This window comes from Glossina fuscipes, unplaced genomic scaffold (genome assembly GCF_014805625.2).
Source record: "Glossina fuscipes isolate IAEA_lab_2018 unplaced genomic scaffold, Yale_Gfus_2 114, whole genome shotgun sequence".
Lineage (NCBI taxonomy): Eukaryota > Metazoa > Arthropoda > Insecta > Diptera > Glossinidae > Glossina > Glossina fuscipes.
The window spans coordinates 4,094,129-4,113,377 of record NW_023998457.1 but is presented as its reverse complement, the minus strand read 5'-3'; the positions used below and the strand labels follow the sequence as shown (position 1 = coordinate 4,113,377).

At 34.1% G+C, this 19,249-nt stretch overlaps 1 protein-coding gene across 2 annotated transcripts in view; it reads left to right on the top strand.

Annotated features, from left to right (window-relative positions):
- The window catches only part of LOC119639994 (rho guanine nucleotide exchange factor 17), a 47,716-nt gene that overhangs the window by 14,215 nt on the left and 14,252 nt on the right, over window positions 1–19,249 (top strand). For both annotated transcript variants that reach the window (XM_038037754.1, XM_038037752.1), the window contains exons 2-3: window positions 3,675–6,187; window positions 6,514–7,186. In XM_038037754.1, the coding sequence (XP_037893682.1) occupies window positions 3,681–6,187; window positions 6,514–7,186 (3,180 nt within the window). In that variant the 5' untranslated portion in view covers window positions 3,675–3,680. The remainder of the gene's footprint in view (window positions 1–3,674; window positions 6,188–6,513; window positions 7,187–19,249) is intronic.

Genomic DNA, 19,249 nt, shown 5'->3' with positions numbered 1-19,249 from the left:
AGCATAGTCAAGATTATCTTGAACTTAATATATCTCTCGACCTTTCCACAATAGAGCAAAGAATAAAAACAATATTTTATATTTAAATTTAATTATGTTTTTATTTATTGATTTTGTATCGTCTTTTAAAATGCCAACAAAGAAAAACAACAACAACAACAACAAAAATAGAAAGAATAATAAGAGATCGTTCGCTTATTTGCTGCTATTAAAATTTTGCATTTTATTTACGGAATTTTATATAAAGTTTATCTGATTTCTTTCTTTCTTGGATAATTATTAACAAAACTATAAATCACGCATTCTCTGATCTTTGAAAAGATTATAAAAATAAATTTCAATTTTAAAATATATATACATATATATATTTTTTTTTATATATTACGAACTATCAAAAAATAAAAATAAAAAAAATTTATTATTTCGTTCGCAATTTCTTCGAAGTATACGAGAACACATGAAAATCCAAAAATCTCTTAGGAGTTAGTTATAAACAAATTGTGGATCCGCGGTTTTCCCCTTGTCTATGTGCCACATAGGCGCATATCGGTCTTCAAATACTGATATTGCCGTTGTGCGTGTGTCCAAAAACCAGTATTGGAATTCATAATGTATATTGCTTATATATGAGTCGATATTATGTGAAGTACGGCAATTGTTAAAATTCTACAAAAAAATTTTCCGAGCAAAACTGGACATAACCGGTACATCGTTGGAAAGGCTATTAACAGAGAGTTAATGCCGTACTAGTTTCATTTTCTCACAGAGCATGGTTTGCCCACAGTGCCCTATTAAACTTTTCTTTTATGTTAATCTATATTAAGTACAACTATTTTTATGGTTTCATCCAAAACTTCTCCGAGCAAAACTTAAGATAAATTGCAGATCTTTGGAACGGCTATTAACAGAGGCTTCATGCCGGATTGGTTTCATTTTCTCACAGAGCATGGTTTGCGCACACTGACTTTTCAAACATTGCTTATGTGTTAACCTATGTGAAGTACGACAGTTTGCAAGGTCCCATAAAAAAATTCTTCGAGCAAAATTTAATATAATCTTCACATCGTTAAAAATGCTATTAACAGGAGATTCATGCCGTGCTAGTTTCATTTTTTCACAGGGTGTGGTTTGCCCACAGTAAAAGTAAAAATTGTGTCCTTTCAAAAATTAGTTAATTTACATAAAGACATGTTTTGTTTATGGTGTTTTGTAAAAAAATGCACGAAAAGTTCTATTTTAATTATATTTCGACTTAAAAGCCTCCGAGACTTAGTTTAACTTAATTCTGTTAATGGCTTAACAGAGGTCTGTAAAAAATTCTTGATTTGGTTCTTTGCTAATGATATTTAAATATAACTTTACATTATTCCCCGTATGCCAACACATAAAACATAGTGAAATTTTTTTTATGTTATCACGAAAATAAATAAATCACGAATTCCATTAGACAAAGTGGTGTAAGCTATTTAACAGTTGAAGATGCCTGACTGTAGGTTTCTTACTTGTTCTTGTACGGCTAAACTGAATTTTATTATTAATCGGTTTTACTCTAACTGTAAGATTTTAGTTTATCTGTTTTGTGTTAAGGGGTGGATAATATTCCACTAAATTCCTGCAGCGAAGTGAACTTTCTTCTCATTTCATTAATCATGTTTTCTATTCTTATGGATATTGGGTCCTGTTCTCGTTAGATTGTTTATTAAATTGATGATGTCTGCGCAAAATTGATAAGAAAATTCAGTGAACTTCTACTAAGCTTATGCTTGATATCTGTACATAATGATAAAAGGTTTCCGGAATTTTGGTTACAAAGTTTTTAATATCTGAGATATTTTTTCATGCGTTTTAATCTCTCTGCAAGTATATGAAAATAACTTCGAATTTAACAAGGAAGGCCACTACCAATTCCCGTAACAGAGCTCTGTTACGTCCGTAAGAGACCTTAAGGAACGCTCTTAACGCTATAATAGGATTTAATAGAGCTGTGTTAAGTTATTCGGAACAAGATGTGATTGAATTTGGAACCCTACTCCATTCAAATTAGAACACTTAAGGGATTTCCTTGTGAATCTTTACGAAAATACCTTTCGCATCATGACCTAAAGAAATGCAAATTTATCCTCCTTCCGTTGAAAATAGTTGTGGAGAGAAAAGTTTGAATTTCTTTAACTCATTCGAAAGCTATTCTCATATAGATTCATGAGATGTGCACAAAAATATGTTATGTAGACGGAGTTGGCTTTCAAATCCAACCGTATCTTGTTCCTAACGAGTTAATAGAGCTCTGTTAGCGGCTCTCTTAAGGAAGCTGGTAAATATCTTTGCGTGTTAAGGTCTCGAACTTATCCTTCGCATCCGTCTCCTCTGCTTTACTTTAGATTTTAATAGACTTCAAATATTTACCTAAAGAACTACAGAAACTTGATCTAGTTTTACAACCGATCAATCAAAACTTTGAAGGCTTCTCAAGCCGGGGATCTTTATATATATATAAATTTACTGTCAGATTTCACGTTCGTACGTACGTACAGAAGCTCTTGAATTATATTTGCCAGAAATACAATGTTCGCCTTGACTATATCATGATGTCCTAATCAAAATGCATAAGTCATAATCAAATAGCATTTATGTGAAACGAGCAGGTTGACATGTCAATTTGATTTATTTTTATTTTGACAATAAATGTATTTGCTTAAAGGCATGTCCTTAATTGATCGTTTGAGTTTAACAACAATCGACCTATTTGCAAAACTATTAAATCGCTTAACATTTGTCTCGTGAATCATGATATGGCATCCATTGTATGCGGCCAATTTCTTTGCGTGCGTTTGCAAATAAAATTATTGCTAATAACAAGAAAAAAAGAAAAAAAAAAATTAAAAATTATGAGTCACTGGGTTGCGAGCACACTATCATCAAAACGGGCGAAAATATTTTCAATTTAATTGTTCGAATGCAGAATTTTTCTAAACAATTTTCAAAAAAAAAAAAATGCTTTTTTCGTCTGGCATTTTCTCCCCCGAACTAGTCAGCGTGATGAACATACACACACACGCACATGCATACATACAATTAATAGCGATAGTCAAGCGTTCTGTATATGTTTGCGTTTATAATTTTATGTATATTTTTGTTGTAAATGTTTATGTTTAACTTAATCAAAAAAAAAAAAAAAAAAAAGAAGAAAAATTCGTTCGCAATATTTTAAAAAATTTAATTTTGTTTTCATTTCGCATGAAATCTTTACAAAATATTTTTTTCAAACAATGATTTGATTATTAAATGCTTTGCATGTAAACGGATAAGAAGACTATATATATATATATATATGTGGCAAAAGAAAACGCGCAATATATATGGAGAAGTATTATCTAGCATCATCGCACCATCATCGTCATCATCATCATCATCATCATAGACATAACCACCACATTACAATATATTTTAAAAGAAAGAGCCCATAAAATTTGAAAAATATATGTGTGTTGTTGTTGAGATAAGCAACCATATTAAGTTGTTGCGTATTTCTGATTGAAATGTGTTTATTTTGTGTGTGTGTGTGTGTGTGTGTGTGTGTGTGTGTGTGTATGTGTGTGCGAGTACGTAAGGGAGTGTGTATAAAACATTTTCCAATTTTCATTATTATCATTATTTTTTTTTTTTTTTGGTTCCAGAACGCCATGGAAAAGCGACGAAATACTTTAGATCGTTTTCAACGATTGGGTTTTGGTCGCAAGTCGTCACCGAACAATGCTAGTGTAACCTCATTATCATCGATTGATGCTGCCAATAATGCAATGAGAAATCGTAAATCATCGGAAAAATCGGAAAAACTTAAAGAGTTAACCGAATTATTAAGGGTAGGTAGCGGTAATCGTTCGTCGCCGACACCACCGCCTATACCACCGCCCCGTAAGCCGCGTCACGGTTTACCTTCGCCATCGAACAGTTTTGATAAAACAGATCATGCCTCGCCGTTGACCTCATGTCATGATGGAGGGAATCATGAAAGTGCCAATGAAAATGCATCGTTAATAATGGAAAAGAATTCAGACACTTTGTTGACATTAACGTCACCTCATTTAACTGATATATTGCCAATGGATCATATCGATAATGAGTGCCATTCCCAAGCAATAACCGAATTAACAAAACAGCAAAAGCAGCAACAGCACGCGCCTTATTCACAGGGCCAAATACAGCAACAAACGTTAGCAGAGAAAAATATAAACAATCGCGGCTGCGGTAGAACGACGTCAATGCTTTCATCTCCCACTCTTAAAGCGAATATGAGTCTCTCAAATTTGGAGTCTTTACAATTAGGACGAGAGAAATCTAGATCACCGCCACCGCCACCGCCTCCTCCATCATCACGGCTATTAAAAGCAACAAAAACAGACGCATCGTCAAATGGAGTGTGCGGTTCGAATGAAAGAGCAAATGAAATTAGTTTATCGGCTGCAACCAAATTGAATAAACCAGAATCGCGGACAATTATTGGTTCATATGCCCAGAAAGGTATACCGTTTCGTTCGGCTTCTTTCTCGCAAATTGATTATACATCGGGAAAATATAAAAAGTCTGCGTTAAGTGCTTTGCGTGATCGTTTGCGTCGCGAAAAAGCCGTTGAAAGTACAAGCCCTACAAATTCAATAATTTGCAGTGTTGTCGAGAATTTAACGTGGCCGCGTAAAAAAATCGAAGAAAAAGAGGATAAATTAGCAAACATTAAAGAACCGGAACCGGAACAGGATATATCTGGAAAAAAACCCCAACCGGATTGGATTTATATTCCATTAAAGGGGAAATCTGAACGCAGTATTAATTTATGTTATGGTCAAGACAAAAGTCTAGAAGACGTTATGGAATCGCCCGACATTATACCCGAAGAAGAAGTGTTTATGGCGGAAGCGATACATGAAGTACCTGAAACAGCTGAGGCAATTGTAACTACCACAATGGTGGCATCGCATGCCAAAATGGAATCTTTAACCGATACCATACAATCGGATAATGATTACGCAATTGAAGCCTCGGAATTACCTGCCACGGTTGACTGCACACAATTGGAAGATAGCTTCCATCAGGACAATGAGGCAATTGAAAAACTACCGGAACAAATCGATTTATTTGAGCCAAATTTGGCGACGTTAATGGAGGAGCAATTGCCTTTAGAGTCGCCGCCAGATAATTTCCTTCAAACCGCCACAACTTGTTTAATACCAGTTCCCGTGTACGAGTGTGCCGCTCAAGAATGGGGATTGGAAAATCCACCGCCCGAATGGGTAGAAGTAGCACCCGAAGAATTCGGTATTATACCGGAAACTATGCAACCGCTAATCACTTTGCAGCAATGTCAAATAGAGACGGCTGAAGCGAAAAACGAGCAAATCAGTCGAAACGAAAATGTTCCCACCATTGCAGTGAGTCGTTCTTCGTTCGATGTTGATGATAATGCTATTTTGAGAAAGAAATCGGAAGGATTCGATGAGGAACTTCAAAAGCAACCAGAAAACCATCAGGAATCTTTAGGTAGTCCAATAATAAAGAAACGCTATAGTCATGATGATATGGAATTAGGTCTAGAGAAGCGATCTTCTCTGGAGGGTATTACAGCACGTCACAGTTCTGATGAACGCCGTAAAGCTGATATGTCTAAGAGACGTAAGGGTATCTATATAGAAAACTGGCAAGAACCTGCTGACGGAGATACTGCAACCAATAATAATAAACCATTGTCCTTAGATATCAGTATAGCGAATTTGAATGCCATAAAATCGGATGCACTCGACGATAATATAATGTATATTAATAGCCCGGTGACAAATGAAAATTCCTTTGATCTTAATACTCCCGAATCGGAATGCAAAAATACACCGGTTTGGACAAAAAATGCCATTATGAGTAGCTTTAGTTGTCAAAGTTCGGAAGAGAAAGATGATTCATCAATGCCAAGTCTTAAAGGTTGCCCTTTTTTACGTACCGATTCGATATCGGATAATGAAAGTGATCGCACTCCTCCTTCATCTCGCGATCGTACTAGCCCCGCGTTAAGTGATTACGATTGCAAACGCTTTTCGAAAAGACCTCTTAGAGGACCTTATGGGCAAATGTTGGAGGCAGAAATGAAAAAACCCAACAAAATGCATTTCGAAGAGATTTTGGAAGATCTCAGAGAAAATGAAGGGTAAGTTATAAAGTAAATAATAAACGTAATACACTTAAACTTTTTTATACGCCTTATATATATGGTATCGTGTAAAAGGAACAATTATATTTAGTATAACTGGTTCATATACATGCTTTCCTTCCTTCCTTGAATGTTATATTCTCTTTCATCCGAAATATCTTCCAAATTCTCTTAAATGGGTTAAGCTTCAGTTTGAGTACGTTTTTGTTAAACTAATTTCTGTAAAAAAAAGAATTTCGCATAAAAAAGGTCGGGGTGTATTAAAAAAGTAAATCCATCCAATCAGTAGAGGACCTTCCTTTAATGATAATCTTTTATTGTAGAATTTCACAGCCAAGGAAGCAACGTGATGAAATAAGTGTTCGTAATATGCCGCATCATTCGAATTCGATGCGTATACGTAAAACCAATACTTATCTACCGGTGCCGTCACATACACGTGCCGCCTCGACTCCCTCGCAAATTGAAAACGTTAATAATATTATTATGAAAAATGCTATTGACAGCGATGACATCAAACCTCTAGAGAAACGCTATCAAAGTTCTTTCGATAATTCAACGATTGGTGAGGAAGATATCACAACAGCATCCGCTCCTTCTTCATTTCCCTCCGATCATGGACGAGACATGGTGGCACATGCCCTCGTAACGAAGAGGGCCTCCTCGGAAACACCTGCCCTAAAATCAAATCACAGTCAACGCAGCCAATCGATGAGTGGTGAAAAACCGAGTCATACATATTTACAGCATTTACATCAACCAAAACGTAGCCTAGACGTCACTACTAATATCAACTCGGGCAGTAAAAGTAAAAATAATTCACATTCATTAACAGTGTCAACAACAACAACACGAATGCCTGCAGCTAGCACAGCAACGACACCAACAGCACAGACATCCAACACAAATATACTACCCACGCAGGAATTATTGGCTGAACTTTTAAAGGGTTCCAGTGAGAAATTGGTTTCAGAACAACGTCAGCAAATGTTTGCGGTAAGTTTATTTACTTAAATTGTACGTAAAATATTTATAATTTTATCGTATATATATATATATATATTTTTTTCTATGTATTATCATATGAACACGAAAGGATTCTACAACCTTTTAGATAAATGAGAAAAGGTAGCACAACAAATAAATGCAATTATTTTCGATTTCAAGTGTTATCTATATATGTATGTATACGCGAGGGTTAGTGTTTAGTGTGTGAACTATTTTAAAACATAAACACTTCTGAATGTATATGCATGTGTATCCCCTCATCATAAATAAATAAAACTATAAAATATGTTCCAGCAACAGGTCTCTTTCAGCTCTCCTCTCTTCTACTTTTTCGTTATATCTGTCGCAACTCTTTTCTGCTCTATTTAGAAAACATAAAACAACAAGTTTTCTTTATAAATCTGATTACATTCTTGTTACAGAATGTCTCTCTCACCACAATCACTCTCTTTGTCTATCTCTATCTCTCGCTCGTACTCTTTCTCTAATGTTTTTTTCCTCTCTATCCTTAAGCATAAATATGGCCCCAATCATTTAATGCCATGAAATTATCCGACGTAATAATAGAAATATGCATACATTGAAAATGTAGCCTAGGGTAAGGTAAGTTATAATAAGGTAGAGATGAAGATAAGTTATACTCATTTCCATATAATTATATGTTTGTGGTTTTTTTTTTCTTTTTTATAGTTCTATGTTAGCGAGTAGTTGGCGTAAAGTAGACAAAGTTAGTTAATTTTAAATTTTAGAAAGCTAGTCATTACTACTCAAGAACTATCTAAATGCGCGCTTTCTACATTCTAAAGCTTTAATACTCTTATACATTACTATTATAATTTGTTATTTATTTCTCTGGCGTGTTCTCTTTTCATTTATCATGTATGAGTTGCAAGCGAGAAAATATTATGAAATATTTTTTTTTTCCTGCATTCCTTGTCTGTTATTATAGGAATGATTTTGAAATTTACACTTTTCAAAGCGTTTCGAATGAGGGTATTTAACAAGGGTTAATGAAACCGAAAAATCTAATCTAGGGATTCAGATGGCTGCTAAGTGTTAAATGACCTCTGCCCAAAAGCTAGTGCTGGAAAGTAAATATGCGGTGGAGACAAATATAAAAATATATTTTCTTAGGTGTAGATACGCTATTTGCGAAAGTGTTTCCCAGCGTTTGGTTGGTCTTGCATCGTTCATGTTCCAAGGCATTCAAATTTGCTATAAGTTGTAAGTTATAACCATTGGCGGTAGATTCAAATCATGATCATTCGTTCTGGAGCTATCTATTAGTGTTCTTCAGTTTTCTACATTTCCTCGTTTTATGTGACCAATCACTCAGGGGACGTTCCCTATTCGCATAACACGGTGGCAGTCAGAAAGAATAGAGGTAAGCGAAAGGAAAAGAGAGGTGTTGGGCGCAGCCAATAAAATGCTTTTACCCATTCACTATAGCTTTGGCCAGAGAAAAACTCTATCGACTTTGACTTTTGAGCCCGCGAATATTGACTTGGTAGGCGCGGACTCACGCGGATCCGCTAATATTTTCAAATTTCTGCACAAATATTTCTAATCGTAAAACACTAAACAATAGAGGGATGAATAAGTGCCTTCCTCTAATCAAAGACGCACGTTTGTTGTGAAAAATATAAAGAAATGTGAAGGAAATTGGCGGGAAGTAAAGACATTTCGGCCGGGCGAAACCAACTATAAAATATCGTATAGCAGCGTACTTGCTATAGTTCTTCGTTTATAGCTCTGATGAAATAAAACAAATAGTTCAAAGGTCTACTCTTCACGAGACTCTTTACATGGAATTTCCTGTCAAAGATCCCATCACTCTTCACTCTTCATCTTCGTTATAAACTACATAGTAGGCTTTAGTTTTCACGAGAACTCGTTTAAGAATTTTATGTCCAGAACACAAGGTCAACTTTGGCGCAGTTACATTTTTCGATTCATCGCCAAATTTTTGTAATAAAGTAATAAAAGTTAGACTGTTTTGAGATGCAGAGATTATAGAGGTTATTCTTTATCTATTTTCGTAACGAAGTATCCAAAATTTCTTGTCGTTCCCAAGGCATAGCCATATACATAAGAAACACGATTAGCGAACTGATATACCCAGTTTTAAGGTTCTGTGCGGTAGGCCATATCTAAATTATCACTGGCGTACGGGCACAACTGCAGTCAATACACGATCAGTAAAGGTACCAATCGGATATCATATACCAGCCTTTGGTCAGACTCTATCCGCCTCTGCCAACTCCTTTGTAACTATCACCGTGTGTACGCGTTTATATGGGATATCTCCTGAGCGACGTGTTATGTTAATGTTAAACTTTGTGTGGATTGGGTGGACCTATGCAATCTAAACTTCTAGGGTGCATTACTATTATGGTTCAAATTTCATCGTTAGACATTACAATTTTGATCTTTTTGTCATATAAAGGCTTTCTTGCCGTGAGAAGTGCTATACAAGACGGACTCCAAAAAATACGCCTACTGATTCCAAGTTTGGTTTAATTAATTCTTGACCAAACTTGCTATCATGGATTAAGCGTCACTTATGAAATATCAAAAGTTAGACTCTGGCGCCCTATAAAGAGTTGCGTCCTAAAAGACGTTGAGGAGATTCAAAACATTAGCAATTTTTTAAATTTGCATTTTTTTCGTAAAACGTTTTGTTCAGAATAACTCTGATCTAACAGAATTCTTCCTTTGAATGAAAATCATGAGGTTATAACATTTCGTGAAAATATCTCTAAAATTGCGACCAGGTACGTTGAACGCCGCGGACAGACAGTTTCGACAGGCAAGCTTAAATCGATTCAGAAAATGATTCCGAATTAATCGACATAATAAATGTACCTTAAATTCTTCCGTATGTCACAAACAGTCGCTCAAATTTAATATACACTATATGATAATTGACGTAGGATGTAATCATTCCAATAGAGGCAATAGACTAAACATTAAACGGCCTAAAATAAGCAAGACTACAATAATGTGGAATATTTCCACTTCCTTTGAAGCAATAGCATCATAACGTCATCAAAGTATTTTAGATTTTTTTCATTAACTACGTGAAGCGTAGACCGAACTAATAACTTTAACGTGGAGGAACAGGAGAGTATAGTAAAAAAGTTCGGTGGCATATGGCAAAAGCCATATGCAACTCGTACTGTTGTCAAAGAGCATTCGATATATATGTGGATATATAGATTTATAAATGGGAGCGAAGCAAACTAGAACAGAATATAAAAGAATGAGAATTTAATACAATTCTGTGCGCCTTATGCAATGATGTACCACTTGGCGTACGCTTACAATGAGACCAAAAAGGAATCCAAGCAAACAGTTTCTGTGATTTAGGCCGAATTCTAGAGGAACAATCATTAACTGCAATACAATACTTTTTTTTTTTTTTTGCAAATTAAAGCAAAGTTTTATCTCGTTTTATAAAAAATCGTACATCGTATACTAAGTATATAGGGATTTTTTATACCGCCTACGAGCCCGTTTATAGGGAATTGTCTCAGGAATTCCTCAGATTGAATACAATATTTTTTGGTAAATTAAAGCAAAGATCTATTCTAGGCAGCTTCTTAGATAGCCCAAAAAGCCCTTTACGAGTAGTTAATTGTCTCGCCTAGATTTTATTATAAGCACAGTATGAAGACCGAATTTAAAGTCTCGGCATTTTGATAGTACTTTTAAACTTATCCTGATAGGAATAAGGAATTTAGAAGACTCATAAGGAATATGGAAGACTGCTAAATAAAGTATTAACTCTCGCATCCGTATAGTTGATTAGAATAGCAGAACGGACGGATTGACGTTAGCAAACGGACAGACGGACGAAAAGATGGAGGCAAACAGGACGACATGATAAAATCAGTTTTATTAACGCTAATCAATTGGTTCTCCGACCTTTCAAGTATTTACTAAACCTAGCATATACTATTTCGTGGGGTGTACTTTAAAAAAATTGGTAATGAAAGATTCTCTTTTTATATGCACTACTGTGTCCATACGTGCAGCGTGCAAATATGATGTGATATTCGATATTAATAGCACAGGAACGCAGGAAACAAACGAAAATGTGAAAAGAAAACTGTTATTGAAAGCATGAACAAAAGCGAAAACTTTGCTTTCGAACGCTTAGAATATGAAAACGAGAAGAACAAAAAAATTAAATGAAAGTTTAAACAATCGGTGATAAAAGATAGTCGTAACGCGCATGTCCTTAAAAAAATTGATAAAAGCTCTTATATAGTTTAAAGGAAGAGAGTAAAAAAATGCATAAAAAAAACTCTTTTTTTTTGTACTGAAGCCTTTTGTGGTAGAAAGGTATATTAAGTTGGTGCGGATATATGTAACACTTAGAAGAGAAAGAGTTGAGATAGACCCATCTTGCATGTCCGTCCATGTTTTCCAGCTCACGGCCCAAGGACGAACGCTATTGCAAATGATTCGGATCGTATCATTTTATTATTTTAAAAAGCTTGATAACGAGAGTATTAAGCGAAGTGATGATGTAGGGTATTTAATGGTGGGTCGTGTTCGACCATAATGTATTTTTTCTTTTCTTTTTTTTTATAAAACTTAACATTCTAATAAAAGGTAAATTTAAAATTCTTTTAAAAATCTGTTTTTAAAATTTAGAGAATTTTCTCTTGAGGTCCTTCCATGCTTTCTTTCAACCTCATTTTTAATAACTACAAAAACTAGTAAGAATACTTTAGTCGGGCCCGACCTGCCATTAAATATTCTATACCACCCTACAGTTACTCACATAACGACTTTTCAAACAAGACGTTATATGGCAAGCGGTTGAAAACGTGTTCCGATCCGAACCATTTTCAATAGCGTATTTCGGCCACAGTACCCCGGTGGGCAAAATTTCATCAAGATATCTCAAATATTAAACACAAGAAAACAAACAGCCCGACAGATAGACAGACTTTCAGATCTGTGATCTGTGAAGTGTTTTATATGGGAAGTGATCGAAAAATTATCCGATCCGGATCATTTTCAAAAGCATTTGTTTCTGGGCCAAAGCAAGTCGTCGTATTAAATTTCATCAAAATATATCAAACGGTGCTACCTGAAAGACTACAAGAAACAATACGGACAGACGGACAGTGAAGCTTAGAAAGCGATTCTGAATCAATCGTTATAACAAAAATTGGGTTAATCTCAAGTCCTTCTGGTTGTTGCCTACATTCGCACAAATTTATTTAGAAGAACTATTTAAAATGAGTTATTTAAAAGTATATTAAAAATTAAAATTTTTCTTCAATATTTAAGGAAAATATTTTTTTTTTTATAAAAAAATAAATTTTTTTTTTAAATGAAATTTTCTAGACTTGTTACAATTGACCCCTATATGACCCCTTTTACAATGCCCGAACATACGCCGCAAAAAATGCTTTTGTTACTCTTTTTTTCATTTTTTTATTTTTTTTTCAACTTACATTATAACAATTCTATATTCTAAAGTTTGTTGATTTTTCTTGTAACGGCCTCGAAATTGTTTTGCCCTGTTAAGCTCTAATCTGTTAAATGGAGTAGAAGAGTTTTCTTATTTTGCATGTGGGTTTTTAAAATCGTGTGGTTACCTATTTATTCATATAAAATACATACACATGTATATATATATATATATATATATATATATATATAAAGAGAGATAGAGAGGAGACAGGCAGACAAAGAGAGAGAGAGAAAGAGAGAGAGAGAGAGAGAGAGAAAGAGCAAGAGAGTTGACGACATGCAACCGAAACGACTTAACCAAACGAACAGGAGGCTATCAAACCAGGCTACTGTTGAAAATTTATGTGCGAACAATTATTATGCAAAACTATATTCGCTCTGCGCCTTTTTCAATATCGGAAGTGTAGCAATAGTCGTCATTTCATTTGGTTTGGTTTAATTTGTTTCGGTAACGGGTGCACAAAAAACAACAAAAAAAAAAACAAAAAAAAAAAAAAAAAGCTAAAAATGAAATTTAATTTAATTTTTAATTTTTTTTATATTTTTTAAAATCTTTTTTTTTTTATATTTTAAATAATTAAAAAAAAAAAAAAAAAAAAAACCAAAATAAAAACAAAAATAATCAAATATTTTCAGTTTCTAGAGATATAAGAAAAAGTAAGCAATTTGTGTTAAATCGGTGATGAAGTGAAAGCGTTTGCAACTTAAAAATCAATACAAAAAAGAAAAAAATATAAAAAATCAAAATAAATAAATTAATAAATAAATTTATTAAAAATATTATAAAGATCCTGGTGTCACAAACACACACCCACACGCACATACACATTCGGTGAAAGGAATTCTCGCTAGTTTTTAATTTTCATTTAAACTATTTTTCTTTTCATTCTTTTGATTAACCCTGAAAAGATCCCTGAAAATATGTAAAAACTTTTCCTTTTCTTATTTTCATTTCAACTTTCCTTAAAACAGAGGGATTTCGTATTGCTGCGATTTCACACACACATACACGTGTATATGTCAAACTTACATACATGCATTCATACATACATACATACATAAGTGTATTATGTACCCTTTGATAAAAATTGCACCTGCGTATAATGTATGTTGCGCACTCAGATGTTGTTTAACATAATGCAAACAATACATAATACACACATACATTTGCAAGCATATAATGTCTTTATGTATACTCTCTATGATACACTGATACACTGTACATTAAAGTGTTACGGATGATTACTTCTTTAACATTTTCTCGCTTTACGAATAATATTTACGTAGTCCTTGCTTGCTACGTTCAAATATACATACACGTGGCAGTCCCCTATATATATGAAATTCATTATATTAATATGAATTTTTAGTAAGTAATCTAAATAGAAACGTTGTCGCTTATAACACTAGCTGCTCTTCTAAATAAATCTATGTCTATATTAAATCTAATTTATTCAACATGGATTAGTTGGATCTTCGTAAAGTTGGCCAATGTTGCTTGCTTATGGGAAGATACTCCAGTCGAAGTATTTGGAGTGGGTCGCAATACTTTCGCTGCCTATATCTATATGGGATCTACCTAGAGGTGGCCAATCTAGTCTTACATACATAAACCTAGCTGGTCTGACTTTTAGATCTGCTTAGGTTCTTTTACTTAAGGCTTTGTTTGGCTTAATTTTCTTAAAGTTACAGATGACTTACGCGGCTTGTGCTTAAAGCTGGTTAAGTTCATTTGATTTGCTTAACGTGAAGGCATAGCCCACTTTCCTTAAAGCTCTTTGGATTCCTTTTTTTGTTTTTGGAAGTAGTAGCAAATTACTGCCAACTGGGGACCCATTGTTGTATTATCTCGAGATGGACACTTATGGACGATACCATCTCACAATATCAACTTACCTCCTCACTCCTTCCATAAGACTGTGGTTTCGGATGTCGCCTACATGTGGCTTTACATCGTAGCATATCACGGCCAAACCTCTTGCATTTCTTCCCCCTCTCCTTGTCCATCAACATAACCGCTAGCAGGTTACATGGCATGATTTCTATTCCAGATATCCGGAAAGCATATTCCGCAAATGTGCCCAAGGCAGACAGACGGACACAGTATACTGCGCGCCGTCGTTCATGCTTTGGCAAAAGTCGCTTTCGTTATCAGCCCGTAATCTCAAACAATGCAAATAACTGACAAGATTTCCATGACTTGTGAAATTTTTGGAAGTTCGGAAGGAATTGACTTCTCCGTGTTATCGCCCCATCCATTGTTGTTGCCATTCCATTACTAAAGTACTCTGTCGGATAGCTGTTTTATCTCAGAGGATGTCTCTTTCCTTCTTCTTCCGTTTCCTTTTTCACATTTCGGATATATAGCTGCAACTCGATGAATAACGTTTCTGCTGGAGCTACTGCCGTTGACGTTGAAACTGTGCGCTAGGTTGATATTATTCCCAACGCGTAAATGCTTTGAAACGCTTTAAGGTTTCATAGGAGACGTCTACCTTGCACTACTTTTTCCCCCTCAATTGATGCTTGCATTGAACAGGGTAGTTTCAGTTGCCTATGCTTTATCCGCAATCCTCTTACTATGTTCTGCAAAACTTAATTTCGTATCTTACGACACTACAAGTTATGTCAAGTTGGAGCTGAATTCGATATCGTGCCTATCAACCTTCGAACTCCCTTCTATCCGTCACCAGCATAACTTCACTTTTCTCCACGCCAAGTTTCTATTTCGACTGAATCTCTCTGAACTACTTCGGCTAAAGTTGGATAGTATGGTCTTTTGGTATACAAATTATGTGGTCTGCGTCTGAAGTCGGCTAGTTCACTTTGGTTAAAGATGGTTGATCTAACCTGCTGAAAGATACGTAGTCTGGCACTATAAACTGGTAACTTCTAGGTCTATTGCTCTTAAAAATGCTTAACTAAAAGTTAGCTTCCCTTTAGGTTTTCTGGTCGAGACTGCTTGAAGCTATCGAATTTGAATGCGTTTATTCAAATTGTTTAAAGCAGGCTAATGTAAGTTGCTTTTACCTGCCCGATCCAACTGCTGCTTAAAACTTGTTAGATTTTTATCCCTATAATCCGTTAACGTTCTCAAAACCGACTAATTTTCCCTCTTTAAATTTGGGATCACTGGGTTCACTAAGTTGATCCGCATACAGCTGGCTGGCTAGTCCCATTTGCTCAAACCTTGTAGGCCTAGTCTGCAAGCAGATCGATATATCCTGCTCAACGCTGATAACTCTCTCTGGATCTATTTAAGCCCATTTAATACGATCTGCTTATAGCTGGCTAATCTGCTGTGACTTGCTTATGGCAGCATAAGCATAACCATAAACGAAGTTCACTTTTACTCAGTTTCAATTACATCAAATTTCAAATCTATATTTGTTGTAATAGGCTATCGGCTTTATTGAAAACTCTGCCGCATTTGAGATTTAAACCCACGTCCAATGAATGGTTTATCAGATGCATATATATGCATATATATATTGAAATTTACCGATTCAGAGAAGTATCAAAATGTGTTTGAGCTTTTTAGATGAGGAAAAAAGATAGGCGAGGCAGCGTTTTCCCTTGTTCATAGATGAGCGTTCTTCTAAACTGCTAGCTCTGACATTTTCAAAAAAAAATTCTGATGGGTAGGGAAATTAATTATAAAAAGCAGCAATTTTCGGATACAATTAGTTTTGTTGTTCGTAATAAGTCAAAAACCCATTGATGATTTTATTAAATATAGTTTGAGAAATTTCGTTGTGGATATTTTTGTTTGCACGATTGTACTCTACCCGCTACGGAAGTCGGACATTATTTCAGCTTTAATCGACTAACGAACATTTGCGGAAGCCTGTGATGGCTGTGTAAGCTGTCCCGTTAAATCAAAATATATCTCCGTATGAGTAGCCGAATAGGCAAAGGATCGCAATCAACAACACTTTGATTGTGGTTTGAAATCTCAAGTGCGATATAATTCTCAATACAGGCGAGCATATGATCCAAGTTATCTGCCAACCTCGAAATCCATACTTTGTACATTTATTTACAAAGCATATATAGACAATAAATAAAACATATGAGTAAAATGTGTATCAGGAGTGTTGTATGAAGTATCGGCGTGTACTTTGTGGTTCGCCTGCTTTCGGTTCGTCCTTTATTGCCCGTGGCACCTTATATAAGGTGGATCAAATTAAAACCTTGGACTCCAACCTCAGTATTCACCGATTAGATAATTGGAGGTAGGCCAGGATGTGTAGGCAGGTAGTGGAGCGCGATTTTTGCTAGGCGAGTGCATATTAAGTCTTTTAAAACATAACCTCAATATCGACTGAGCAACTATTTGGAAAGATGAAATCAAAGAAAAATCAACTTGATTTGCTCTCACTTATCAATGAGATAAGTGGATGTACAAGTCCCAAATAAATGTACCCACGCGCATAATAAATCAATTTTTTTTTTTTTTTGGTATTTATCGAAGGACCTTGAAACTATTTATTATTTTTTTTTTTTTTTTGTTTGATATTTTTACCATGTAATTAATGTTAATATAGGGTCAAAAAACTTTTCAAAGCAAAAATTTCTATTTCAATGTTTATTTATGTTACAATGTAGAGAACTTTATCGATGTCTTATTGCTTATCAAAGTCTATTATTGTTGCTATCAATTGTGTTGATCTAATTTTAGCTTATTTACGCAATTTACATGCGTTAATAACGAAATCCTTTTCGTGTGTACGTACACGCCTTATATTTGTAATATTTCGCAATAACAGCATTTTTGTTTTTATTGTGTTGTTATTATTATTATTATTGTTGTTGTTGTTGTTGTCGTTAAAATCAAAACCCACATTAAAGCCAACATGATATCAATACGATTGAAAGCAATTATTTTTACCTAAAAATGAAACTCAGGACGGTCAATTTCTTGTTTCTTTCACGTACATATGTACGTGAAAATGTGTATATGTACAAAATAAAAATATACTCATATACATGTATGTACATATACATATATTAATATATGGTTTATGTATATACACACACTAGCCTGTTGATTTCATTTAGTGTGTGCTTTGAGAAGAGGCGTTTGGTTGATTCGTTTATTTTGTCATAACATATTTTTTTTTTTTAAATCGTTGTTTTATAAATTTATTAATGAAAACCTGAAAGCATTTCAGTCTGCTTTTTACTTTTTTTCTTTTTCTCTTGTAATCAAATCAAATATAATAAATAATTGAGTTATCGAAAAGCGACTGTACTCTATTTGCATATGAATACATGTACACACATACAAACCATATATACATATAAACATACATACAAACCACAGTTAGATATATATAGTATATATGCATGTTTATACATATATAAATATATATATGTAGATGTTTGCATCGGGCCATATGTACATCTATATTTACGCATATATATATATATATATATATATATATATATATTCTTATATATATGTATATACACTTGCTTTTGTGTATTTTTGTGACTGTGTGCGCATATGTTACATAATTGAAATGTAAAAATGCAAGGGCTGTTTTAAAGTACTCCCTAAAACAAGATAAGGATCAATAACCTTGACTTTCACAGTTTTGCAATAATAAGAAACATGACTAACATTTAAATGTCATAACATTTACAATTGTTTGCATAGAGTTACATGAATAGATTCATGTATCATATTTATGTACATTGCGATGTAGGCATATATGAGTGTGCTTGCTATGTGTAAGCACCAATTCCATTGCTTTATGTAGACAGAAATGTCAGAAACAATAACAACGAAAATAACAGCACTATTCACCTGCACTCATACATATGCACTTACCTAAATATATTCATATTTACATACATTTATACTTAAATATTATATATATATTCACATAAATATATGCATATAAATACATATATATGCTTATGTTAATAATAAACACAATGAAGAGGAAAAAATTGCCACGGTTTTCCATCACACATGCCTGGCAAATATGTAGCTGCTTTCGATGTTGTTGTTATGGTGTCTAGCACATGAATGCACCACATTCAGTCAGTTAGTTAGTGATTTACTTGGCCACCCATTCAACCCACTTGTTGATGTTTTGCGATAGCAAAAGTAAAAACATGTAATATTGTTGTTTAATACACGTATAAACACACACACACATATATATATATATATACATACATACAGACATACATGCATACATACCCACATATATATATATATATATATATATATATATATACAAACACCGAAAGATTCACACACTAACACAGAGATGCATCCATATGCCATATATATATATAAAAGTAAAAAGTAAATGTATAGCTTGTATAGTAGTGAACAGCAAGTACACACTTGTAATTCACTTGGATGTCATTGTGTCGTTGTTGCTATTCTTTATTGCGGACATTTTGCAACAAGTCTTAAAGGCTAGCTGTTAAAGCTAGTTGTTTGTTTGGTTGTTTTTTCCTATTTTTTTTTTTTTTTTTTTTTTTTGTCAAGGTTCTATTTCACTTTTTTATTTTCCTTGACTATTTGTTTTCAATTTC